Source organism: Buteo buteo, chromosome 21, assembly GCF_964188355.1.
Source record: "Buteo buteo chromosome 21, bButBut1.hap1.1, whole genome shotgun sequence".
In the NCBI taxonomy this organism is placed as follows: Eukaryota; Metazoa; Chordata; class Aves; order Accipitriformes; family Accipitridae; genus Buteo; species Buteo buteo.
In genome coordinates this window covers 25,787,243-25,814,935 of record NC_134191.1, presented here as the reverse complement: position 1 = coordinate 25,814,935, position 27,693 = coordinate 25,787,243, and the positions used below count along the sequence as shown (strand labels likewise).

The following is a 27,693-nucleotide window of genomic DNA, read 5'->3' as shown; positions in this document are numbered from 1 at the left end:
TTGATACCTTAACAAATATGCTCATCTTCAAGGAATCAGGAATACTTTCTTCTGAAAGCTTGGAGTTTTATATGAAAGTCTTTTTCAGTGTGATGGGTTTCATGCAAAAACTGTCTGCTCATCTGTAAGATGATTGAGATCAGATTCCTCCTGCAAAATACACAGACAAATCTGTGTAATCATCAAACCTAGAGGAAACTTCACCTTTTACTGAGTCTGTCTTTTGGAAATTGATACTTTAAACCCAGTTTAAATGCTGTTTGATCCAGGGCTTCATTTGAAGTGAGCTGGTTTTGGCCATTTTATATAACATCTCAGTTATTGGATGAGTCTGCCTCATCTGTTTGCTGTCCAAATTCCTTTTCCCATTCGTAATTACTGTGGAGAGTTTTGAATTCTTGAGATTTGAGACATAATCAGTTGAAGATTAAATTTGTAGAAACCTCCTTGATTTTTAGCAATTAGAGTTTCTGCACTATTTAAGAATATGACAGCATGTATTTTCTAATTGCTTTGAGTCTGCTGATGTAAGTAATGCTGCAAACATGAAAGTTGATTTAATAGCATTTTGGTTGATGATACTTATTTTGGTAAACTTCATCAGCTCATTATGGTAAACTTTCCATTGGCTTCAGGGGTGCCATAATTAGCCTTTGGGCTGCATTCCTTAGCATATTTGGGGGAGGAGGGCTGAAGGACCACATGTACTGGTATGGCTGGTAGGGATGGCAGCTTGACAAGAGAAAACTTTTCAGGGTTTCAGATGGTCAGCAGCTTTGCAGCAGCTTCAGCAGCAGGTTATTAGCAATAACCAATAGTTAGCATCCAAATAATTTGGTGCATTTCTCAGGGGTCAGCATGTGCTCCTTGCTGCCTTGCGGGGTGTGCTACCCTCGCACCACATAACTGTGAGCACCCTGGCTGGGAAGTGTTTCATGTTCATTTGGTCCAGAAATAAATGGCTATACAGAATTTGAGACTGTGTGTGTTTGGGGTGGAGGTTGGTTTTGGTTATATTCAGACAGTGTTAAAATCAAAGGAGGGCTTTTGATCTGTCTCTCATGCAGCTTTCTGAAGAGATAGATGGAAGCTAATTGTACCTTTGTCCAGCAGTGTAAAGTGTTTTCCGATGTACCAAAGAGTGCATCTAGCTAGGCAAATGGCAAGATAGCATTTTGGTTCATAAACTCTTTGATTTTGCTTTTGTCATGACCTTTGGAAATCTGGAAGAAGGGAACTTTGATAGTTGCCTAATGTTAGTGTCTTGTAATTCCTTGAGGCAGCTGTTCAGCAGAACGTGATGCTTTGCAGCCCTTGTGTCCAGCAAGGTCTGTGCAAATGGGTTGTCAGAAACTCATTTATTTCATGAAGAGACTATAATCCAAAGAGTATCATTCTGATATAACTGTGAACAGTTTACTTCCCTATTTTGGTACCTTAGTAGATAATAAATAGAGGTTTTAGAAGAGGAGGAAGAGCAGAGTAATTTTGACTTCTATTTCTGTGTTTTATATAACGTTAAAACAAAAGTAGATGGGTAGATGCTGGATTTCTGGGTATGTGAAGGTTTATGGGTTTCATGCATATCAGTAAAACGTCAGTTTTCCTTTTAATAGCTTCATTTAAAACAGGCCTGGGCTGTAGCCATGGAAGATAATTGCATTGCCCTGTAATTTTGCACAATTTTGTTAAAGTTAAATTTCCTGTTCTGCGCAGGCCGTTGCAATTATGGAAGTGTCTTGTAACATGAATGTATGAGGTCATTTCTAAGTTTGTACAAGAGAGATAATGAAGCTTGGTTAGAATGGAGGGGCTTTTTAAGTGTTCCCTTATAAATCCACCCAGATGGAATTGTTCCAGGCTGCCTGTCCTGATGAGCATGTCTGTTAAGAAGGTTCCTTGTGTTCTGTGTAGTGGTCAGAGTTCATTGACTCATGGTTGTGTACCCAGCTTCCTGACCCCAGACAGTAATACCATCAAGCTAATGGTAGGGTTTCTCCTGAAAGTTTACAAGCATGCTGGTTGAGAGCAAATAACAGCCTTGCTGTGCAGAAATAACTGCAGCTTACAAAGAATAGCAGCATCCTTTGGTAGGGCTGATCCATGAGCTTGTTTCCGCAGTTGGTATATGTTAGCTGACATCTGTGGTTCCTGTTTGGTTGGGTTAGTCTTGCCATTTGGGACAAGCCATAATAAAAGGCAGTTTCTAAAAAGGGAGTCTGACTGTCTTAGGGCGTGAAAAAACCTCTCAAACATAAAAGTGGTGATAACTTACTGAACTTCACCTCACCTTCACCAGGGAATAGAAGGGTGTGATGGAAGTCTTTAAAAACAATGAATGATTGACAGGGGATCATGGAATAACAACACACCTTCAAGTCTCTGCAGAAAAATATGTTCTCTTTTATGAAAATGTGGGAAACTTGTAAACTGACAAAAAACTGTCATGTAAGAATATGATTTAAAATACAGAATTTATTGCTGTAGGATTTTGAGGCCAAAAATGCATACAACCATGAAAAATAAGGGGATATTTTACATGATAATAGCTTTTCCAAATTTACATTAAGCATTCTGCTTCAAGGTTTAAGGCAATCCCCAACTCTAGGAGATAATGGGGTTTCTTGCACCTTTCTCTGAAGCGTCTGGCATTAGCCTCTGTAGAAGAAAGGATATTGGATTAAAAAAAGCCCAGTCTCATCTGCTATGCCAGTTTCTGTGTTCAAATACTCCCTGTCAATAGTGGCTTTTGCAAAATGATGACATTCTCTTCTCAGTTCTTAAAGAAACCCAAGGCCTAGCATCTTCATTGAAGGTTTTAAGCAAATTAGTCATTATTCTCAAAAATTTCTCCCTTAGCGGTATTACTGAGTTCCTCGATTGAATCATGCTTGGACTCTGCTCTCTGGCTGATCAGATGTGGCTTTGAGTATCCTGAGCTTCAATGTGCTCTGCGTTGGCATCCCGCTACCAAGAAAATGGTGCTACTTCACTGGGCAAATGGATGCCCAGAGTCCCTTTCTCTGTCAGAGATTTGTAATACATGTAGGTCTATAAAAGGTGGATGATAATTCTTCATGGGAAAAAAGATAGTGTATTTGAGAAGCTTGCCTGTTTTATGTTATTCCTTTAACATTTATGGAGATCTTGGGTACTAGGCTTTTAAGCTGCTTTGTTGAAACTCATTTGACAAGGACTTGCACAGATGGTGCTTTACTTTCTGTCTGAAATCTGACGCTTTTTAATTTCCCTTGGGTCATCTCAGTGAATCTGGCTAGAATTTCATCAATGGATATTTGTCTCCTCTACCTCTAACTTGCTTATCTGAAATAACATTTAGTCTGATAAGAGCAATATGTGGGTGTCTTTAACTGTAGGCAGAGTTAGCACATTCAGTCATCTGCTTCAGCCCTGGTATATTCAGTAATTACTATACTATTAATGTGACTGGTCTAATGTACAGAAGTAACAAAATACTGAAATCTGCTTCTCTTCAAAGCAGATTTTTTTTTCTGCACTGACAGTGTATTTCTCAAGAGCTAGCAAAAGATGATTAATTGAAAATGTAATGCATGACTAGACAAGGAGTTTTATGAGATGCTGATCTGTCCTTGACCTGGCTTAATGCCTGATATTAATGTTGGCTATGAAAACCTGCTGTGTGGATACTGGCATCCCAAAAGATGCTATGGCACCTGAAAGCTCTAAATAGATCTTGGGTTGGATTGTGGTGCACGCACATGCAGCAGTTAAAAGATAGCATTCATTAATCTCATTGACTTTGGTCCATCTGCCAGGCAGTGTGTTACAAATATACACCTACTTAGAATGTTAAACTCTGCTTTATAACATTTATTAGTGAAAGCCACTGATGGGTTTCTTAAATGCAGCAGCTGGCGTGTCTGTATGGGCTGCTTGCTTGTGTGTTGGAGAACACTGCTGCTAGAAGCATCACCTGGTAGAGTTTCAAGCAAAATGAAAACCCCCCAAAAGAAGTGGGGTGAAGTAAAAAATGAGTGTCAGGTCTAAACAGAGGCATGCTATGCTGAAGAGGTTAGACCTCTGTGACCTGCCTCTAAGTCCCTTTGCTGGCACGCTGCTGGAGATGACGTCTCTCAGGCAGCAGAGCTGGTTGGGTGAGTGTCTGCTGACCTACTTCAGCCAGAATGACCCACGTTGGCTTAACCTGGTTACAGAGTAGCCCTGCTAACCTTGCTCGCTTATGGCTGCAGTGGGTTAGGAGGTTTGAGGGGGCAGTCATCTCCAGCAATGACCAGCTGAGGGTGGTGATACGTTTCTTTGGTATAGCTGCATCAGGAAGAGTAAGTGTGTTCCCAGCCTAAGAAATGGAACAGGCTGCTAATACTGTTTTCAGTGATTCAGTTTTTGCAGAAGTGAGTCTGACCCAACTATAGAGAATATGCCCATGCAGAAGTGTCTGGTCATCTTGCAGTCATCTTGTTGAAAACCAAAGTCTTTTTTTTAACAGCAAACTCAAGTCAATACATTGTTGTTCCCTCCCACAAGGGTTTGTATGAGGTTCTACCTAAGTATCCTGTGCATTGCAAAACACTGTTTGGGTGCTGTGTGTTACTTTCAAGAGCCCTGTGTTGGCCACTTGATAGCATTTAAAGGTCTGATCCCAGAAGAGGAGGGTATAAGAAAAGTTTACATTGTTTTCCATCAAAGAAATATGAGGGTAAATATTTTCAACTGTTAAAAATGGAAGTTACTTATGCAAAATTCTGGGTTTACTAATAAAAGATTTGTTTTCTGTTTGTCTTAGGCTTTTGGGCAGGCCCATACCAACCACAAGAAAGTAGCAGCAGATGGAGAGAGCAGAGAGGAGACCTTGATTCAGGAATCGGCTACCAAGGAAGAGTACTACATGAAGAAGGTTATGGAGTTGCAGACAGAATTGAAGCAGCTCAGAAATGTCCTTGCCAACACTCAGTCTGAAAATGAACGCCTTAATTCTGTTGCACAGGAACTGAAAGAGGTGAGTGAAGGTGTGCAGTGCGCACCACAGCTTGTATTGTGGCTATGTTTTCTTGTTCTGTGTAACCAAAATAAGGAATATTCTTGAGCTGATCGGTATCTGCTTTATACTGGCAGCTGCTAAGTTGGGTTGTCTCTCTGGGACTTCAGCAGTGTTACATCCAGCTGAAGCTGTAATTCAACAGTACAGTAAATACAACTTTCTGGTTCCATCCACTGAACCAGCCTGTTGTGGCCACAGTGGTTCTGACCCAGTAAAATTCACTCTGTCCAAATACCTCCTAGTTCTGCAGTAACCACTGTATTGTGTCCCAGGTGATTGGACAGACACGTGACTACGTGCCTGGGTCATGCTGGTGCTGTGGGTACTGCACATCAATTCCCTCAGTCCGAGAACTGCTGCCTTAAAAAACAGAGGAATCTGTTTAGTCCAAGCACAGAGATGCTTCGGATGTACTTTTTCTGCCTCACACCCAATACAGATTTTCTTGCTGCAAAATATTTGGGGCAGAACTCTCCCCCTTTTATTGTTTTTTCCACCCTAACTTTTAAGGATGTGGGAGCATAACAAAACACTGAATTGCATAAAAGGAGTAATAGTAAAGTTTATAGTCTTGTGTTTTCTCTCATGAAAGTAATGGCTTTTACTTTTTCATAGGTTGCTTAACTTACTACCTCAAAGTACTTTGACCTTTTATTGTTTTAGTATTGAAACTGCCTATTTCTGAGGGGAAATAATCACTGAGAAATTGACTTTAAAAGTTTAATTACTTACGAAATCTGTAGCTCAGCAGGAGTCTCTGTGGCACTGATGCAGAAAAGATTGTTTTGAGAGCTCAAACCATTGCTTAAAGTTAGACTGGGTAAAAGTTACAAAGACTGTAAACTACAGATGGATGTGGTAAACAGTCAGAAATTATTACTCGTGAGCTTTCCTGCACCTTCCTTTGAAATGCTGGGTACTAGTCTCATCTAACCCTGAGGTATTCGACTGGCCTCTCCTGCCAGGAGAGAAGGTTATCTAAGAGCCCATGTCTTAAACTCAACATATTCTACACAACCACAGCTGAAAATCAGAAGTGTCTCATTTAATTTCTTTAGGACATAGTAACAAATATGTGGATAATATTTGGTGGTAAAATTAATGAGGAAATGTGGGTTGCTTCTGTGGAGATGTGGGAGTTCAACAGTATCTCTCTTAGGGGTGTAACAGAGAAGGAGATTTGTGGGGCAAACTGTCACAGGTGATCAAAAAGGCCAGTCAAGCTCTCCTTTAATTTCCTCTGTGGCATAACAGAGCTGGAATCAGGCCATGTGCTCTGCTTAGGCAAGGAACCAGTCCCTGCAAGCACACACACAACTCTTTATTTCCTAACCTTTAAGAACAGCTTAAAAGAAAAGCTCTGCACCCTAGAGGCAGCATTGTGTCCATAACGGATTCCAAATGCGGCTCAAAAGCATGCTGATTGGCAGATTTCAGTCCAGCTCCCTGTGTCACAGCAGCGGAAGGCAGTTTTTCCTTTTAGATACTGCCATGTTTCAGCCACCTTTGCTTGGAGCTGCATTTGGTTTATACAACCCTTGGATGAGCTGTCAGTTTGCAGGGTTTTAGGGTGAGTTTTTTTTCTTGTGTTTTGTCCTTCCACCTCATCCATGTGCCCTTTTGCACAGCACCCTTGTGTGAGATGGACCCCAGTGAGAACTGAAGAGTGCAGGAAGAGGGGAAGTGAGTGATGTCAAGTTTCTTGTAAAGATTTTCTTTTTTTTTAATTCTTTTTTTTAAGCTGTCTTCTACTGAACAGGGGAAGATGCATTTAGTTACTTGACTAGAAATAAAGGCTGACAATAATTAACTGGATGTGTCTGATTTTGAACTTTGAATGGAAACTGAACTCAGTTAAAAATAAAAATCAAACCCTAATGTGATAAATAACTGGAATCTTGGAGTTAGGGGTTTCTCTGCCTGTCGCTTTGTGTCATCTCAGTACATGCATTCTTTCCTTGGCGTTTTTTAGCCTAGCTGTTTCTTCTGCTGGTAAACTGTGGTGGGGTGAAGAGGTGAGGAGGAAAAAAAGAAATGGCATGAAAGCTTTAGTGTTAAAATGAAAACATCTGAGCCAATTGACCATGTGTAGCTTGGGATTCTTTTCCTCTGAAGGTGCCTATTTGTGTATTGCATTTTGGTTTGAATTGCCTTATAATTGCTGGTAGGAAACAGTGAGGCAAGGTGTGTGAACAGAGGTATCAGCCTTCTCCTGGCCCACAAAAAAACAAGTCCAACATGACCATCTTGAGGGACTTGGCTTTTCTCTCGTATAATGCATCAGAAAGTGGCAGAACATCAAATAGTTGTTATTTCACAATTGCTGTCCAGGTAGGTGGAAACAGGAGGATGAGCATGGGCCTCCTGTGATGACTTGTAGATCTAATAGCAAATTTAATTTGAAAATGTTGTGTGAGGCAAATCAAGGAAAATGTGTTGTAGCCATTGTAAGCTAGTGAGCAAGATGAGCAGTGTGGTTTTCCCCAGTCTCTGTTGCCATTATTAAATTTGGCTTGTCTCATGGTGAAAGTTTTATGTTGATACTAGCCCAAGTTTTATGTTGATATGCAGTGCTGAAGAATGCTGCTGTAGTCTGAAAGTGTTGGGGATGAAGGTGGAGTATGATCTACTGTTTTATACCACAGAGACATAGTGGAAATTCCTTCCTTCATTTTTTTCTGACTGCCAATGAAAGAAAAACTACTGTGGCTCTTATCCATCTTGTTGTAGAGAATGTTTGTAGGCAGATCTAGTCTTTATAGTGTGTATTTTGGAAGTCCTGTATTATTGCCTATCGAGAGAAGTGACTAGCAAGATGTCTGGCGGAACAGGAAACTTTACTTCCATTGCAATCATTCTGGATTTAATCCAGATAAGAGGAAGGATGTGGAAAATGCTTGACTGTGTGTCCTCTGGCCAGGCACATGGGCTCCTCCTGTCAAAACTAAAAGGAAGTTTAAAAGAAAAAAACAAAAAACAAAAAAACAAACCACCAGAACAAACAATCCAGGAAATCAACTGTTCTGGTTTCAACTGGGATAGAGTTAATTTTCTTCCTAGTAGCTGGTACAGTGTTATGTTTTTGATTCAGTACAAGAATAATGTTGATAACCCACTGATGTTTTCTGTTGTTGCCAAGTAGTGTTTATACCAAGTCAAGGATTTTTCAGCTTCGCATGCCCAGCCAGCAAGAAGGCTGGAGGGGCACAAGAAGTTGGGAGGGGACACAGCCAGGGCAGCTGACCCAAACTGGCCAATGGGATATTCCATACCATGTGATGTCATGCCCAGTATATAAACTGGGAGGTAGTCAGCCGGGGATGCAGATTGCTGCCCAGCAAGTAACTGGGCGTCGGTCAGCAAGTGATGAGCAATTGCATTGTGCATCACTTGTTTTGTATATTCCAATTCTTTTGTTATTATTATTGTCATTATTATTACTACTACTGTTATTATCATCATCGTTGTTATCATCACTGTGATATCTTCCTTTCTGTCCTGTTAAACTGGCTGTATCTCAACCCATGAGTTTTACATTGGGGTTTTTTGTTGGGTTTGTTTTTTTTTTTCCAATTCTCTCCTCACTCCCACTGTGTGGGGGGAGCGAGTGAGCGGCTGCACGGTGCTTAGTTGCCGCTGGGTTTAAAGCACGACATCAACTGAGGCTGAATCTCTGCTTTATTTTTAAGAGAGATTTGCTTGTCAGGGCTGGCTGCAAAAATTTTTTCCTCTGTTTTGTAGCTCTCTGATGGGATACAGAGTTTTACTGTTGCTGGGGTTTGGGTTTTTTTTTTGAAAAAATCTGTTATGTCCTTAGTAGTGGCAGAAGGAGAATGAATGGTTAAGTGCATCAGGCAACAGCTCCTCTTGAGATGCTGCTGGCAGTAGCGGTGGTGGTAGGTTGAAACCAGATGTTGACCCACATCGGTTGGAAGTGCATTGAAGACTGTGCGTTTAAGATGCCATCATTTCTTTCGTGTCTTCTCAGGACACTTGCACGGAAGCAATGAGTGAGTTGTTTTTGCAAGGAGGAGTGACATCCAGTACACCTGGAGTTGCTGTAGCAGACATAAGTGGTTTCGACGCTTTCTGTTGAATTATCTAACTTTGGCCTGTTGAGACAGGCTGACAGGGTGGTTACCAATTATGAGTTTTACTGCTGTCATTAGCTAGCTCAGCAGCTGCTGTGTCCTGGAAGAGTCACTGGAAGGAGTAATTGCTCCTGAGTAATTGCTAATTGCTATTCCTTTTTAATCTTCTTTCATCTCTCCTGTGTTTTAGTGGCACCAAAACAGATTTCATGGTTGTGAAGCCATGAGGTAGACATGCCCAGTACAGAGAAGATGAAAAATAAATGAGTGATTCTTTCCCAGGAAAGTAAAAGGTGTTCAGATTATGTAAACTAAAGAAGGGAATATATTTTAATGTGTGTGCTTTTATACGTTAAAAGAAATAACTGATATGACATGGTACAATATAATACATACTAAATAGCATGTTTTTAAAAGCCCACAAGTGATCAGAAACATATGAGTAATTTTATTCCTCCAAGGCTGTAAAATAAAAGCTCTTTTTCTGAGATTTGTTCTGAAGAAACTTTCTTGTTCTGCATTATCATCTAATAGGCTTTATCAAGAAACTATGTGTCAATCTGAATGATAATGAACACCATACAGTTACCTGGCCCTGCTACGCACAGGGGACGCTCTCCCTCTTTTCAGGGGACGCTCTCCCTCTTTTCAGGGGACGCTCTCCCTCTTTTCAGGGGACGCTCTCCCTCTTTTCAGGGGACGCTCTCCCTCTTTTCAGGGGACGCTCTCCCTCTTTTCAGGGGACGCTCTCCCTCTTTTCAGGGGACGCTCTCCCTCTTTTCAGGGGACGCTCTCCCTCTTTTCCTGTTGATAATGCTGGGATTTTCAGGTCTGTGTCGAACACAGACACACAATTGTTTGTCCTGGGGGGTTGGTTTGTTTGTTTTTAACCCTAGAGAAAAGGCATACCCAGCATGTAGACCTCTATAAAGATCTGTCAGTTTTACCTCTCCATCCTATTCCTTTGCCTCACATTGGAGGAATTGGTCATGAGTTTGTTTTTCCAGAGCCTCAAGTGACTCTAACAACCCTCATGCTCTAGTCAAATCCTGAAAATAATTTCCTTAACCAAGTTCATGGCTCAAGAAGCTCACCCATACTCTCAGAGTAAACCTAAAAACATAACCAACCAGCCCTGACATCTTTATTCTTCAGCGAAGACCTAGAACTTGGTCTCTGGTTGTGGGTAGCTGAATCCTTTACGGAAGGACATGCAGAAAATTGCCAGCACTCTGATTAGAACAGCTTCAAGTGAAGCTGATCTTCAGTTGCTGGAAACATAAGACGTGCTGTATTATTCAGGCCACTTCGACCATGAGTGCCTTAGACATGCAGTAATGCAATTGCTTGCAGTTGTCTATCCATATCCTTGGACATAGCAATATTACAGGTGCTTGTATCACAGTTAAAACGTGTGAACAGAGGTGGAAGAGACATTTCTGGGAAGCCGAGGACACAGTCTGTTCACAATATTTGACTGTTCTAATTGCTAGCATTTATTTTTCGGAGCCAGTGTTTTCACCATGGTAGGCCATCAAGTTGTTTGGTAGATGTGACCCTATCTGCTCAGAGCAATGATGGCTGACAATTCTTCTATAAATACCCAGTAATCTGACTGCTGAAGTTCTCCAGGTTTCCTTAACATAGTCAGTAAAGGAAGAGTATTCCTGAAGTTATGATTACACTTCTCTTTCCCATTAGAACTTATAGCCAAGATGCTGAGTAGTCCTTTGTTGCTTTCTGTTTCTCCCTCTTGAACACATTGGTAACCCATACAGGAAAATGTACAACAGATCTCCCCTGCAGCCAAGGAAGGAAAGCCTTCGTGTTCTGAGTTTCCTAAAAGCTGTATCAGGAGCCGTGCTTAAAGAAGGCATGGGTTTTATTATAGCAGAGAATAAGCGGAAACAACATTTTATTGTCCTCTAAATTAGGCTGTGCACTACTGGCAAGTGGCCAAAAATGTGTTCAAGTAGTTTATTACAATGTATTCTAGAAGTCCTCTGGTTCATGTAGTCTGACCTGTATTTCTGTATCAAATCAAGAAGGCTCTTTCTTCCTTTCTAAATAAATGGAGGAAGGGGGGGGATACATTTTTGATGCAGTGAAATCATATGAAATTCTTAATGTTATTGCTGTAATATTTCTGCATACACTGCAAAGGTCAAAGAAGCCTGAGGTAATGTTAATCATACAGCAAAATATGTTTGTAGAACACTTATCTTCTGTACACACTTGCATGGTGTAGAGTAAACCACCTTCCCTATTCTGAATAGTGTCTAATCTGTAATGCTGCATATATAGGTGAACAGCTTAGGGAAGGGAAAGTGCTGAAAGATTTATTGTCTTTCATGATAAGAATCTTGGAGGAGAAAGGAAGAAAAAATTACTTGATCTCTAGAGGAGTTCTTTTAAAGCAGAAAGGGCAGTAGCAGAGGAGGATTTGCAGCTTTTGGAAGCAGAATTGTGAAAAATGGAAAAAGAGGTCAGAGATGTGAATGGCATTAAAATGGTGTCAAATGCAGAAAGCGGAAAAAAGGCATGTTTTTCATGGGGTATATGACTTGGAGCAAGGGGAAGGAAGATGACTTTAGTGGTAATATTTGGATTAATTGGTGTGAAGGAGGCTGAAAAGCTCTGAAAGTTGATGGAAGAATTGGTTGCTGTGGAGCAATGGAGCTTGGAGTTTTGGCAGTGTAAGAGTTTTGGTTGCACTGAAGGAAGGCTGTAAATAAAGGCTTTTCTAGAAACCTGGCCTCTAGGAGGTACAGATATTGAGACCCCATGGAGGCAGAATGAGTTGAAAGGAAAACTCGACATGGTCATGAAAGAAACCGGAAAGAAAACAGAGGGGTGGGGTGGGATGTTGACAAAGAGCAAGGAGTGAGCTCCTTTTGTTTAAGGAGCTAAAACAAAAAAAAGTCATCTCTGTGTTGCAGATTATGGTGAGCTTTGCTAGAAAGCCTATGTAGCAAGGCTTGGTGGGTGGCTTTCTGCTTCAGCCTTGTGTACCAGATGAAGCTGCCTGAGTGCTGGTATAAGTACCAGTGCAATCCAGAGTTAGCCAGAGCAGGAAAGGTGGATGTGGAGGCAGGTGGACCAGTTATACAGTCAAGTTGCTGAGGAAAAAAAATATAAGCAAGCAGAATTGTGTAAGAGAGCTGAGTGCTTTGCATAAACTTTTATAAAGCCAGATTTTGCAGGCTAGTGAATAGTGGAGAAAAAGATATTTTGGTTTTGAAAAAAAAAAATATTAAAAATCACAGCTTTTTCCCTGCTCTGCCTGGTGAGTTACAAAGTGTGACCTTCTGAGGGTCACTGTGCTCGGTCATGTTGTGATTGTCCAGACCGCAGGAGAGGCTGCAGGGTTGATACTGCACATCCCTTACTGCCATTCCCATACGTTGTATGGGAAAGGCTGCAGGAGGTAGGTGCATTTGCACGTTGTCTTTTTCGCCCTGAAAGCTCATAGAAATCAATGTGTTGATCAGCACTGAATTTGGGAGTAAAGGCAGCAGTGTGACACGGCTTTCAGTGTAATGCTCTGGGGATAAAGATGGTTCTCCGCCATTTCTCCTTGTTCAAGGCTCCCGTGGCAACCCTTAACTTTTAATGGAAAAGCCGCTGAGCACAAAGGCTCTTGCAGAGCTGATGGATTTTTAGGTCCCTTCTGGGCCCAGGTGTAACACTTAAATAATACCTCACAGCAGCGTATAGAAGATATTCCTTGATTCATTGCTGGTTTTTTGAACTGCACATAAAGAAGCATATTTAAATAATGCTAAAATACATTGAAAGAGTTATATTTGAAGTGAGCAATGTGGCTGGAAATCAGCTGCTAAACATGCTCCAAATGTAAAAGTGACTGTTTGTGGATTGGTAAAGCTCTGTTTTTAAAAGCAAAGCAGTGACGAGCCTGTTTCTTGAAGGCACTAAGCCTATTGCATTTAGTGTGCAGGACTGGATTTCTTGTCCTGTAATGTGTTGAAAGAATTAGAAGGGTCACAGTGTGAATAGTTTTCTGTTGTTGTTGGGGTTTTTTTTGTTTGTTTGGGTTTGGGGGGTTTTGTTTTTTTTTGTTTTTTTTAAAAAAAAATATCTGTCTTGTCCAGTGCAGGAAGTTCAGAGAAGGTGATAACAGTATGATGGTGTGCTGCTGCGTGCTGGCTCAGCACATTGCAGATGGCTGCAGATGGCAGCTGTTTTCTTCCCACCTTTTTATTTTCATTGAAGTTGATTTTTATACCGGTAGCTTCCTTTTTTTTTTGTTGTTTTTTTTTTTTGTTTTTTTTGTTTTTTGTTTTTTGTTTTTTTTTTTTTGTTTTTTAGAATTATGAGAGCTGAGTATTTTTACAAAGAGGAAGTACTGCGTGTCGTTTGTATCCATTTGAAACATAATAAAAATCCATTCCAAAGAAGGTGAATTGTCATGGAAATTCAGTTGATGTGCTTTGCACATTCAAGGAGGCATCTGCTCATGATTTCTCTATTGTCATTTTGCACTGATATATTGAGACGAAAGATGTTAACAACAGTGTTTCTCTTGCTATAATGGCTGCCACCTAGAAATGCAGTGTCCAAAAATGAATTCACACTGAAAACGAGGGTATTGAAAGTCACCATTTGAACACTGTATTTTCAGATTTTTAAAGAAATATTCTTGTTCTTCTGACATAAAACTCTAAATATGATTCTCAAAGTTTCAATTAGCAGTTCAGATTCCACCATGCTCTATTGTTCAGAAATTAAGCTGGTAGCACACTTGCTGGGGGATCTTTTCATTGTTCTGTTATAATTAAATTGCTGGGTGCCTATTGGTGCTGCAGTAATAGCAGGATGAGTCTTTCTCTTTAGTCACAGCTCCTCGCAACCTTAATTTCAACCTTTAGTCTGCCCAGGGTTTCTGGCTAGCATGAGCTGTGGAGGGAGAAAGTCTCTTGTCTGCAGCTGTGATCTTTTAATAGATGTAAAATCAATATGCACAATTGAAAATTGAATGAGTAGGTAGAAATGCTCTAATCAGTGAAACAATGGCTTGAATTTACTTTGCAAACTGTTAATTAGAAGAGGTTTGTTCTCCTTCCCACCCCCACACCGAGTGAAAATGAAAACTTCCGCTTGGCTGGTAGTGTGATTTTAGGATGCAGAAGCAGGGAGATTGCTTTGTTTCGCCTGTGCTTGGCACTGCTTCCATTAAAGCAGTTGACCCTTGGCAATCTATCCAAGCAAGATTTGTTTGGGTCAGATTGGCATTTTTTGAAAATAGGAAAGAGTGTGTAGTACACTATGCCTTGGAGCAGTACTGTAATGTGCTTGGGAAAAGAATTCCTATGTTTCACCTAGTAGTTCTGTGCTGATGGACTCAGAATTGCACCCTGAGATTTATTTTCAAGTCACATACAGTAGGTTTTAAGAATGTGGCTTGTGACAAAACATTGCTCAGGCAGAAGCACAAAGAGCTAGCTAGGCAATGTGCTTCTAGTATCAGAAATAACATTGCTGTGCTGTTGCCACCCTTGTGACTGTATCAAAATCCATTCCTTTTTTTTTTTTTTTTTAAGTGAAATAAGCTTGGGGTGGTAATGTATCATGTCTCCCTCCCCAGCTCCCCATAAATGCCTACTGGCTTATCTGCAGATGAAGGGGGTCCAGATTTTTTTAATTGACATTGCTTAGTATTCTCTCCCTTTATTTCACTAGTGAGCGTACCTAACTCATTAACCCCTGCTACTTTTTAGCATTTGATTGCCCAGAGGGAGGTGTCTGCTGCTCTAAAAGTTGAGCAGAGGAGAGAACCCCAGGGTAGTTGGTATTTCCCTGCACCAAAACTACTTGTCCTCAGTATGTCAGACTGGCACTAGTCTGAGCTGTTCCTGATGTAGCCAGTACTGAAGGGGACATAATGAACATAATAACCAGGTATTGCGTGCAGTGAAATCCAAGCTGCTTCTGCGTGGGGTAGCTTAGGTCAGGAAGCCAGAGAGGTATCCTTGGTGTTTCTTACCTGGGTTATCCTGACTCTCCATTTCTGCAGAGATTGAAAAGATGACTGATTTCAACCTGATAAATAACTTGTTTGGATCTGTTTTTTGAGAATATCTACGGAAGTTCACGGTGTTACAGTTGCGTGGCCAATGTGAAAATAGTCAGCAGCTCTAGGAGTGATGTTTGTTGGGACAGTTTATGGCTAACTAGCAATATAGATGGTCATGTCAGCACAGGCACTGACAACTGCTTCCAAGAATTGGATGCCACCACTTCTTCTGTCATGGTATTTTGCCCTAAAATGCAGAATCTAGAATGGAGACTTGCCCTTTTTGTGTCTTAATGATGGTGGTGTATGTTCTTATGGTTATTCTAACAGCTGTTCGATCTTCACAATGTCTCTGCCATTCAAGTTCAGAGGAACTTGGACAAAAGCTCTTGTGGGAAGAAAAACTAGCATGGGGTCAATGAACATAGCTTTTTTCATGACAGAGGGACTCTTCTGTTTTCCTGCTGCCAGTTTTGCCTACACGTAGATTTTTATACAGTATAATTTGTGTGATTTATCAAAACAGTTCTTAGGAAAATAATCTTTTTTTTATAGAAAGAGGGCAGTGTGTTACTCTCATATTGCCAAAGATTGATTTCTTTTTTTTTTTTTTTTTCCCCCTTGCTCTATGGAAATATAGGTCAGTGGCCTCATAACTGGCACAGAGCATGCACTTTGAGTGGGAGTGGACAAAACAGTATCTTGCTAATTACTGGTACACAACTTCAGTGTACTGTATTCTGTGCACAGAACTTGGCTGCTCCCTCCAAAGTGTGTCCTGCAAGGAAGAGGCAGGCTGCTGTGGCATAAATACATTCAGAACAACTGACCCTCTGGTGTTTTTGGCTTTTCAAAGCCTCTTGTAGCTGTAAGATAACAGTTGTGAGACAAAGGAAATCTCTGGAAACAGCATTTAGTCATTGTTTGATGAAGATCCAATTGCTGTGTCCCCACATCTGTTTATTTCTGTGGAACACAAGCTAGATGTAACACACTGTCTGAAGTACAACTGTGAAAAGGGAAGCAGATTTCATCTTTTAGTCATAATATATATGAAGTAATTGTATTAAGTCATCAGAGAGTTATTAAAGTCTGTCCTGCTAAGTGGTAAACAAGACTGCTGAAAGAAAATCCGAGCTGCTCCTGTTGTAACCTACAGTTTGTCTGTTGGAAAATAAATGCAGGCTGTGATACAGCAGCAGCTGGGGTTATGGTTATGCCCATGCTGATCTCCCTCTACTCTGCTTTCTGTCCCTCTTCACTTGATCCTTTTCCCTCACTAGAGGTTCTGCCTCTAGTTTAATGCAAGTTACATGCAGCAACTTCATTTAAAAAAATTTGCCCTAGACACACTTGGAGTTTGTGCAGTCTGTGTGCAAGTGGTGTGTTGTGTGTGAAGCGTTACTAGAAAATGTTGCTGCTAGATTAGAAAACAACAACTTTGAATTGGAAATACTGAGTGATCCCGTTTTGGCAGCATGAGCCGTGCTGGAGCCTGACTGTGCTTCTGTGAGGTGCTGTTCCTGCCGCCAAACAGATGAAGACCCTGGCTGAAGTTGGCCTGTTTGTGAGTGAAGACTGGTAGGACTATGCCATTAGCAGATCCTGCTCAGGAGGAAGAGTTAAGATGATGGGTTTTATCCAGAATCACAGTATAGAGCTTACTGTATCCATCAGTTGTGTGGTTTCCTACAGCTGATGAGTGCTTGAGTGTTTCTGACTGCCCCAGGCAGCAGAGGGAAGGCTGCTGCTTCCAAACGCATGGGTGGACCTGGCCATGAATTGGACTGGGGATGGGCGTCACTTCAAGACTTGCTCCATGTACCTCTCATCCTTTGGAGCTGCCAGGCATCTTCTTCACCTATGCTGTACTCCAGAAAGAGTACTATGCCTGTAAAGGGAAAATACCTGTTTGGGTTTTTTCTTTTTGTTTTTTTTTTTTCTCCAAATCCGGCCTCAGTAAGGCTTCCATATGATATTGTTTAATATTACAGCATTTTCCTTTATTCCATGGCATTTTCTATAAAGAAGTACCACTTCATAATCTAAATGTAAGCAAAATCTTTCATACACCTCTGCTACTTATAAAGTGGTATCAGAGGTATCATTAATTTAGATAGATAACTCCTTTGGGATTTAGTTCATTAAGAAAATGTTTGAAGTAGTGTTGGAGCTCTAAGCCAGTGGTTTTGAGATGATTGTATCTCAGTAGGATTGGGTAGTGTAAACTAAGCACTTTCCATCCACCCAGGAGGTGTGGCACCTTGTGAAAATAGGCCACTAATGCTGGGAGTATAAATTTAGCCAAAGCTTTCATCTCATGCTTTACATATAAATTAGTTACAGCCAAATTAAGTCAGTGGGAGACCTCTAATCTTTCATAGCTGTGCTAACTTTGACTTTTTGTCAATATTATTTTAATTGTGAATTTTTTTTAAGTCTGACAGATTTGTGGTATCTAGTGCTGAAGTCCCATAAACTTGCTTCTGGCCTGCTGCTGCAGTATGCTAGTGTTAAATCTGCCCAAGAAAGAATGTCACTGCTGGAAATGATTAACGGAAACTTTAAAATAGGCCTTTAATATTAGGGTAAGAAATATGAGTGAGAAAATAAATGAGCCTCCAACAGACCTTGTAACAGAGGAGCACAGGCTTCAATTAACAAGAAAAACTTGTACTTAACGTTTATTGAAAATATGTGGTTTGTGGATATTTCTAATGAGGCAAACTTAACATGGATTTGCAAAGGGACATAACAGCAGAGTAAAACTGCAGTTTTGGACTGAAGGCACGAAGCACAGACCACAGCGTAGAGTAGTTCTCTAATATTGTTGATGTGAGAGGGTTTTGGTCAATAATTATCACAGATGAACAGAAGGATGTTAAAATAAAAAAAAAAAACCAAAAGTAACAATGAAAAAAAAACTTGACCAGGGAGAAAAGCATTTAGAAGTCTTAAGTGGGCTAGAAAAAGTGGCTTATGGAAATACTAAAACATTAGAACATTAGACTTGTTTTAGCTTTGTTAGGGACAAGCGAGACTATTCAGGACATCGACTGCCATGATGACAGGGAAAGGTCTGATGGTGTTAGAAGGGATTCCCTGCCACTTCTCCACCAGGGTCACTGGCTTGTCACTGCTTCTGTCCCAAGGCTATTCTGTACCTGGGAGCACCAGCAGCAACTGCTCTGCAAGACTTGCCCAGCTTGGCAGGGTGCAGCAGGCTTGCCTGCTGCCCATCAGCCCCTTCAGCACCCATCTGGGGCCAGAGTTGGGTCAGCTCGCTGGACGAATCACAACACGTAGGTCCAGCAGACATCAAGTTGGTACCTCACCAAAGAAAGTCCCTGTTTTGATGAGGGCTGTTGTGGATATGTTATGAGCCATATTCCAGCAGCATGGTTGCTTTTGAGAGGAAGAGTGTCTTCCTGAAACCAGAGATGTAGGCCAAATATCTAGATAGGGAAATTGGTCTGGTATGAGTTTGCTACCAAATTATCTCAGTGGATTGTGTGTGTTTGAATCTCCTGAGACACCTGGTGCATTGTAGGAGTCTGGATTATATGCTTCAGTTGGGAAATGAAACCCTGAGAGCTTTCAGGCATCTGAAATCAATCCCAGCAAATTACCGTTTCAAAGTTTGCTTTGTGATCTCTTGTTCTGTAACTCCTTAGAGTCACCACAGCTTCTCCAGGCAGAGCACTATCTCACTTGTAGGTTTTATTGCTGTTTTCTCTTAAGGAGTGCAGATATAAGGGATGACTGATTTTGGTTATTAGCTTTTAATAAGCAGTCTCAATCTGAAATATAAAAAACTGTTTGGTGTCACAATATGCTATTATTTTTTTTAATTAAGTGTGACTTAGGGCTATTAATTGAAATACATCTTTGGTATTACTTTATTCCCCTAAGTGTGGGCTGTAGACAAAACCACAGAAGAGGCAGCAAAGGCTCTTCATACTTCTTATGTAAGTCTAGCTGGTTTATTGTTCATTTTGTTTTCCTGGAAGCGTGCTTCGTCTTTCCAGTCCCGTGCTAGTTTGCATCCATAGGGAGAATTACTGCAGTCAGAACTTGAGTTCAGATATTCCCGAGGTATATCCAAGTTCAGCCATCCCCTGGGGAAGGACATCCCTGCACTCTCAACAATGGGCAAGTCGTTGAATGCAGAGGGCTGTTGTCTCAGTTACTGAGCTCTTTTCTTCCTCCTTTCAACTTGAGGGAGGTTTGTTGAAACAACCTCAAGCTTGTTTCATTAGCATCTGAAAATACAAACACAGCACGCAGAAAACCCTTCAAAACCTGCTAGCTGACACTGCAGGCAGGCAGTTTTTGCTGGGTGCAGCAGTGAGCGAGGCTGCTGTTGAGCACTGCCCATCTCTGCAGGTCGTTGCTTGGGGACGCTTTGGGTGGCAGTGACCCCTTTTAGAGCTGGGCTTGGCTCCACCAGCCCCTCTGGAGGTAAAAGATGACAGCTACCTAAAAGTTTATTGGCAGGCCTTGGAAGGGTTAAATGTTTTCTTTGTGGCAGTCAAGGACATGGAAAGCTGCCAAGCATTTAGATTTGAGATTTGAAAAGCAGCTGGAGTTTAACTGCTCTTAGCAAGCAATTCAGTGCAGGAAGGGGGAGACTAATAATAACGTTACACAGTGCCATTCATAACACTGTCATTAAGTTTGGGTCAGCATTTTCCATCCAGACTCCCACGCTCAGCTGGAGCTGAGGTGCAGAGCCCAGGCCCACCCGGTGCTGCAGGAGGACAAGCCCAGGTCTCCGAAGAAGAAGCGTGGCTGGGAAGGCACAGACGGAATGGGGTCCTCTCTTGTGCTCCTGGAGCTCAAAAATGGCTCAGTTTTATAGGTGATGAGATCACTTGGAAATGAGACCATTAACAGGAACTGACTTACTCCAGTTTTAAAATGGGCTATTTCAGTTGGATTTAGAAAGTTGTCCTCTGATCTCAGAGACTTGCCAGTGCCCCCAGCTTTTGATCACAAGGCTCATTCCAATCCTCCCAGCTTCTTCTACACCACTGATCTGTTTGTTTCTGTGAAGACATCGCACCACTGCTGCTGCCTGTGTGGGCTTGCACCAGTGCCAGATGCCTTGTGTTTAGTGCCCAGTGGACTACTGGGCAAAGACCACCCATTTGGGTGGGCAGCTAAAGCCTCCGGGCCAGGGGGAGGTGTATTTATCCTCGCCTGGGTTGTAAGCTTGCAGTTGGAGAGCATCACTAGAGCAGGGCTGGATCCTTATACAGGGTACTTAAACAAGATAAGCGGCGTATTGCCATATGTACACAGGTGTTAACCCTCCCTGTGACAAAGAAGGGGTTTGGAATATGTGCTTTGGATTTGACTCTGGATTGGATCAAATGTTTGAACAGGTAGTTAGCAACACATTAAGTAATAGGACGTACATATTGTAGCAAGACTTCATGCTGATTAAGTAGTTACAAGAGATTTAAATGGCTCCAGGATATGCTGTGGTAACTGAGTCTCAGCTCAGTCAGGTCTCTGTAATATTATGCAGAAAAGAAATCCATGACAGTGCATTTCTTTGTTCTCCAGTGTTGTGATAAACTCATCCTTAATGTCACAGCTTCACAAAGCTTTTTATTTAATGGTTTGAAAAAAAAACCAGTAAATCTTGAGCTGAGTACATTAGTAGGGTGGTACCCCGGCATTAATCACAGCTAAAGAAAATCCTGAGACACATGTATCCATAGTAAGGTGCTTTGTCAAAGGGTAGGTGTTTGGATAATGAGAGGACAGTTTAAAAACAAAACAAAAAACAACCACAACCAAAAACCAGGCAATTGTGCATGTTTGTTACCAAAGTTTTAGTGTAGCTTCATGTCTTCCATTAATGCTACAGAGCTATTGGGACCATTGTATATAAATTATGATAAGTAGCTAGTATGCTTTTTTCCTTACTTTCTGCAGGAGAATAGATCTGCTGTGAGATGCACATACCCCACCTCTTCTTCCCTGCCATCTCTGATTTTTGTTCCCTGCAGGATATTTGTCATGGAGTTCAACCTGACTGTGCTTGGGAACACTGAGCATGTCTCATGTGAATTAGAGCTCTTCAGATCTTGTCTCCTAGTCCAAAAATTAAAAAGTAAGAATGCAACTTCTGCTAGGAAAGAGAAATCAGGTCAGATTCACTCAGTGGCTTCAGATGCATAAAATGGGCATACACCTGGCCCAGGCGTAGGAAAACCTCAAAAGGTGTGAGGTAAGGAGCTTTTTTAGTAAGTTCTTCTAGCATTAGTTGCAGAACAACCCAAGGTGCTAACACAGATGTTTCCTGGTGCTGTATCTGGGAGGCTTGTATCATGCTGCTGAGCTGTGCTAGGAGGGCAGAGCTGCCTGCAGTGGCATCTAAGCGTAGTTCTGATTTCTGTGAGAGCACTAGGGAACAAGTGCTGCGCTGGTGGGGTTGGAGCTTCTTGCCTGCTTTTGACAGCAGTTGCCACTGATGGAATTTTGGGGGTTTTTTTGTTGTTTTGTGGGTTTTTTTGATTGGTTGGGTTTTTTCCCCTGTTCCCAGAGTGAAATGGTATTTCAGAGAGGCACCTGGGAAGGGAGACTTTGACTGGGATATGAGTCATCTCTCTTTCTCGGGATTTTTTGGCTCCGTAATTTTTTTTCTGTATGAAACGTGATTAAAGCTTGACTTTGCTTTTGAAAACACACAAACAAAACACTATTTCTTCTGCTTCTAAGTGACCACAGTGCTCCACCTTCCTCTTTCCTTCCCTATTTGTATTTACCGCTGTCTGCAGTCACACCAAGGCTTAGAAAGTCAAGCAGCTTTTCAGCAGATAGACCATGTCACAGCATGACTTGCAACAAAACAGTGGAGAAGAGTTCAAACTACAGTTTAGCATATCTACTTTATTTTTCTCCAGTGGGCTTGTGTGAACAGGACACCAAAAACACCTGCTATGAATTCTGGAAAATACAGTCTGACTCATGCAGACAGTGACTTTCTCTGCTGGTTGTGTGGTCTGTCTTTTGCAATATTTCTTCTGAATGTGTTTGTGTTGTAAAACACTGCTGAGAGCACGCTAATTTTTCTGTCACTTACAAGAACTGTTTTCTTAGTAGTTTCCCATGCAGTGTTTGGAGAAGAGGACACAGCTGCTGGATACAATTAGAAAAAACAAAGATTTGTATCCAAAGGATGGTCCATTTCTGTTGCATTGGGCCAGAGAGGGATGTCAGTGGCTCATAAACTGAATCAAAATATAAAAGCTATGATAGTTACATTTGAGAAACTCAATGACTGTTGTATGTCAGTGAGAATAGCTGAATGCTGAACAAATGTCATAAACACAAGTTTGGCGTGGTAGTTGTTACATGTTCTTATATATATATATATATAGAAAACAGCTATATGTATAGCTGTGCCTGGCTGTCAGTCTCCACCAGACTTGTTTTCATTTCCCGGCATTCAATGTGTGGGATATGTGTGTGTATTGTGATACAGCCTGAATTTTATACACGGGTTATACGGGAAATAAAATTGTTTCTTTTCCCAACTTGAGGTTGCGTGAGCCATGGTACCTACAGGTGTTTTTATTTATGAGTCTTTCCTCATACAAAGGAGTATCTTATGCTGTACCAATATGTGTGCACACATGATAACATAGGTGCAGGTGTGACTGGAGGCAGTTTCTCCTGTCAATGAGGAAGCAGAGCCAGGCCACTGTGGCATTTCTCCTTTGCATGAATAAATAAAATGTTTTAATATTATTTTATAGTTCTTCTATTTTACGAACAGAGTGGGCAAAATTGTATAAATTAGAAGCTCTTGTAGCTCCTGTATCTGAGGATAGATGAGAGAGAGAGAAGGCCATCATCAGGAGGTGCTGCTGGCCACCCATGGCTGCTGGTCTGCCTCTCCACCCCAGAAGGATTTGCCCATTGCCAGCGATTGCAAACAGCCTTGTCAAACAGGTGATCTTTATTGCAGTAGTGAAAGTTCAGGTCTCCAAACCTTTTGCTGATCTATAGTAAACAGTTGGATCTAATTGAACTTTTAATTTTTTTCCTCTCAAATATTAGTGTTTTGTTTACTATCTGTAATAGAAAAAAATATATATATTTACGAGCCTGTAACTTGAGAACTAAGGGAAGATTATTTTTTGTTTCTCATGCAATCTTAATTCAGCTCTGTTCTTGGAGTATTTTATGTCCCAGTCCTTAATTACACAGTTATGTGATACTTTGCCATAGGACCCCAGTCCTCACATGTGCAAAGGAAATGCAATTAAAATCAGATGGGCAGCTGTGAATTTCACACACAACTTGCAACTGCCAGTCTTTGTAGCCTAAATAATGTAACTTGTTAGTTGTGTTAATGTCTAGTGATTGACCTGAAGTTTTCTTTTTGTGCATAGAAAAACTTTATGGTCCATATTTTGAGTTCTTAATTTCACCATTGGTACCTAGGATAGATGTAGCTTTGAGGTAGGCTCTTCTGGCGTGACATCTGTGAGTATGAAGGCAATGTTCAGAAAAACATTGGCTCAAGCGCCTCGTTCAAAAAAGTGCCAAAGAAGGCACTAAGTTACGTGTCTAAGGATTAGTCTTCCCAATTTTCATGCTGATAATTAATAAAATGTCTAAGAGATTATGTTTACCAAGTCTACCAAAATAATCAATAGTGTTAGGTTGGTAGTGTTGGACTCTATGACCTTAACGGTCTTTTCCAACCTAAATGATTCTATGATTCTGATTTTCTTCTCCCCACAGCAACAGAATATATGTGAGTTGCCATCCTTTCTGACTGCACTGTATGTCTTTCAAAGAGTCTGCATCCTTTTTTGTGAATCCTTCCCATGAAGAACACAAGGGAATGATCATATCTAGAAATATTTATTGCATGAAGCATTAAATCTAATCCTAGAATTAGTAATAAATTTGTGCAAACTAAGGTTTGACTCTTGATGATGATAATGACATGTAAAATTAGGTGTGAGCATGTTTACTACAGCGGGGAACTTGAACTGACCCGTGACCTCATGAGCTGGTGGAGTTCAAGGTAACGGAAACTGTGCTAGTGACACAGCTTTGCTTGCAAGATCAGCCTCTGGCTGGTGATCTGGAGGCTGAACTCTGGTCAGGCTGTGCAGTGCCCAAAACAGAGGGAATCAGCTACCTGAGGTTTTCTTCTCAATTATTTTAATTCTCAGGGTCAAATTATATGTAACTTTATATGCTGGGGTGTACTAGAAAAGTAGGTGCTAAGGAGCAGGCTTTTGGCAGTGATGAAGGACAGTAGTTGTGTTTTTGACATGCAGGCATGGGCAATTCAAACTGGTCCTGAGGAAATCCTTGCCATTTCTAGCACTGGTGCTGCTCAGAGGGGCCCCTTGCAGAACGCTTCTGAGGCAAAGCTGAGAGGGTGAAAATGCTGAAGACAAGCTCTCTAGCAGCAGGAGCAGGGCAGTCTGTGGCCTTTAGATCAAGCAAAATCAGATCACAGTCTTTTCTTGGGCGGGATGGATGGGAGGCTTCTGCGTAGCAGGCATATTCTCTAGGTTGAGAAGTTGAGGGGTTTTGTCAGGTAGATGAACACTCAATGGCCATCAATTCTCCACGCAGTAGTAATGATATTTTAAAGTGCTGTGTGATTCTTTTTGGGTGGAGGTGTGACTGTGTATAGCTGAGAGCCTAGCCAGGCATGCCCCCGGGTTCCAGCTCCCCCCCTGTGCTCAGGGGTTGCTCAGGGCAGAGGAGGAAGGAAGAAGCCACTAAGCCCCTGAAGCAGCAAGAGTCACAGAAAGGCTCAAACTCATCAGTAGGTCAGCTCACTTTTTCTATAGACTGCAGAACTGTAAAACACCACCTGTGAGAACATGTGCAGTGTATGTGTGTCTATCTTAAAATACACAAATACCACTTTCTGTATGGGTAATAGAAAAATCTGATGAAGGAAGGATGCAGTAGCTTCTCTTTCCTGCAGGAAAAAGTCCTGCCACTTGGTCAGTTATATGAGATAGCATGGCACCCAGTTTAACCTTGCAGCTTGCAAGAATGCACATTTATTTGACAAGAAAATGCTAAGAGCAAACTGAATGTACAGTTTGTTAAACAGCCAATAAATCTAGGTTGTATCTTCCTTCCCTGGTCAGGAAACAAGGGAGCTATTTTTAAATCTGGCCTTCCTGTACACATTGAAATAGAATGATTTTTCTTGTGCTAGACAGAGCATGACAATACTTTCACATTAAATAATGAGCTCTTACTGTTGCTCTGAATTAAATGGGCAGGATTGGACAGAAACTGTTCTTTCTTCAAAAAAGACCAGCTCCAATGATTTCTCCAGGCATTGACCTCTGCAAAGATTAGATCATCCAGGGAAGAAGAGGGGCAAAGCAACCTTGAATGGTGGGGAGAGAAGCTTGCCAGTAGCTTTGTGGGACGTCTCCCATTGCATTTCACTTACTTGGGAATGGGGAAAATTACAGATAGGATCTCCTAATTTGTATGAAACTCGGTTTGATGCAAGAGCCTTTTGCAATCCTAACTGTTAAACAGTTTGAATTATCTGACTGGAGGCTCTTTCTGCCAAAGGCAAGAGGTCTGTCTTCATTGCAGTTGTTAAGGAGAAGATGTGAATTCATGTCGTCCTGTAGCCTTCAGCTACTTACAGCACATCTTTCCCTGTAGCTCTGGGTTTGTGCAAAGATAGAGCCAATGCTTGCTCAGGCATGGAATATGGAATGTAGCAACTTTTCATTTGCATTGTTGTACTATAGTGTCTGGTTTCAGCAGTTAATGTTTGGTTTAGCTTCTCAGTGTGCTGGGAAGCAGTGCTCTTCTCTTCATTGCTAAAAATAAGCAGACAAGTTTATATAGTCTAATCTTTACCTGACATGTGAGGGAGCTGTAATTTAAATTTATTGGTCTTAACAGTTGCAGGTGATTCTGGTTTTGTGTTCAGAACGTGCCAGATTCAAGTCTTGGCATATGCTCCTGCCGCAAACATTTCCTTTATCTCTTAGCTTTCTGTAGGTGCCTGTTGATACTTGTGTTGTATTACTTCTGTGTATTCCCACTGCACACTCACAAGAGGACTGAGACCATATTTTAGTCATTGCTGACATTCTGTTTTCTAACCAGAAGTGGGGAACACTAAGGGAATCTTGAGCTTGTATACCAGAGGATGAAGCTTTCTTGGCTAGGCTGCTGGATAGATGAAAACAGAAATAAGATACTATAACCTAACCAGCTGAATTGACAGGCTGCCTCTTTCGTGAGCTCGCATTTGTTTTGTGCTGATTTTAGAACTGTTTGGAAAACCATCCTGTCACTTCACAGATAACAGCTGCTAAAATATCCAGATACTGCTTTTGTAGGCAGCTATATTGCCTATTTGCCTATCTCTGAAGATATTTCTGCTAATGTTTTAGAACATGTTTTTCACTTTGTTTCAATTAAGTGTTTAAAGATGTGGGCTTGCAGGAAAATAATGTTGGAAAAAATAAGAGCTAAGTACAGCAAGCCATTCACCTAGCTGGATATGTGCTAGCTCAATTTATTTAAGTGTCTGTGTATATTCATGAAAGATCTAAAGATCATATTACACCAATATATTGATTTTTACTACTGTTCTATCCTGAAACAATAATGGTGGTTGTTTTGTTTTTTTTAAGTCCTTCTTTAAGGTCTTGCGTAAGTCTTGGGACTGAGGGGAGGGAACATTTTATAAGTCATCCACAGTTGCTGTTTCTTTCTACCTGGGATCTTGGATTTCATTTGAGCTTTAATTCAGTGTCTCTCTCCAAAAGGATTAATTGAAACATATTTCCAAATTATTGCACTGGGCATAAAGAAAAGGTCTGTTGAAAAGCAGCAGCAAATACATGTCCAAATAAGAACGTCTGGAGTAATCTGAATCTGTCTTTCTCTTGTGAAAGGGCCGTTCTTGTTTAAGTGTTAACAGATTCAGGCATTGACTTCTGATCTGGAAAACTTTTGTCTGTTGCTTACAGCCAGTGAGACAACATAGGTGTGAATGCTGCTTTCCCTTCTTGTTCATGAAATTTTCTTTGAGTCAAGGGTGAGAATTTGTAAGAGAAGCAAGAAAACAAGATCTAATTATTGTGTAAATGACTTGGTTTTCTGTAATTTCATTCAGGGGGGCAGAGGGGAAGAGTTTGTTTGAATATAATCTAATTGATTAGTGTATGTAAGGAAAGATAAAATTCCAAAACTTAATTGTAGCTGACCAAATCACCATTGCTTTGGGGTTTGTTTATTTTTTCCAGGTCAATCAGAATGTGGAGATCCAAAGGGCCCGTCTGCGAGATGATATTAAGGAATATAAATTCCGAGAAGCGCGTTTGCTGCAAGACTACACTGAGCTTGAAGAGGAAAACATCTGTCTCCAGAAACAAGTGTCTGTCCTCAAGCAAAATCAGGCAAGTTTTTCAAAATAGTGAGCATTGCTTTGGTAGGACCAGCTAATTCCTGCATTACAGCATGGTTCTGTCTCATTTGAACATCCA

At 41.1% G+C, this 27,693-nt stretch overlaps 1 protein-coding gene across 3 annotated transcripts in view; it reads left to right on the top strand.

Annotated features, from left to right (window-relative positions):
* Positions 1–27,693, top strand: part of BICD2 (BICD cargo adaptor 2) — a 98,407-nt gene that overhangs the window by 46,194 nt on the left and 24,520 nt on the right. For all 3 annotated transcript variants that reach the window (XM_075053609.1, XM_075053608.1, XM_075053606.1), the window contains exons 2-3: positions 4,787–4,999; positions 27,454–27,606. In XM_075053609.1, the coding sequence (XP_074909710.1) occupies positions 4,787–4,999; positions 27,454–27,606 (366 nt within the window). The remainder of the gene's footprint in view (positions 1–4,786; positions 5,000–27,453; positions 27,607–27,693) is intronic.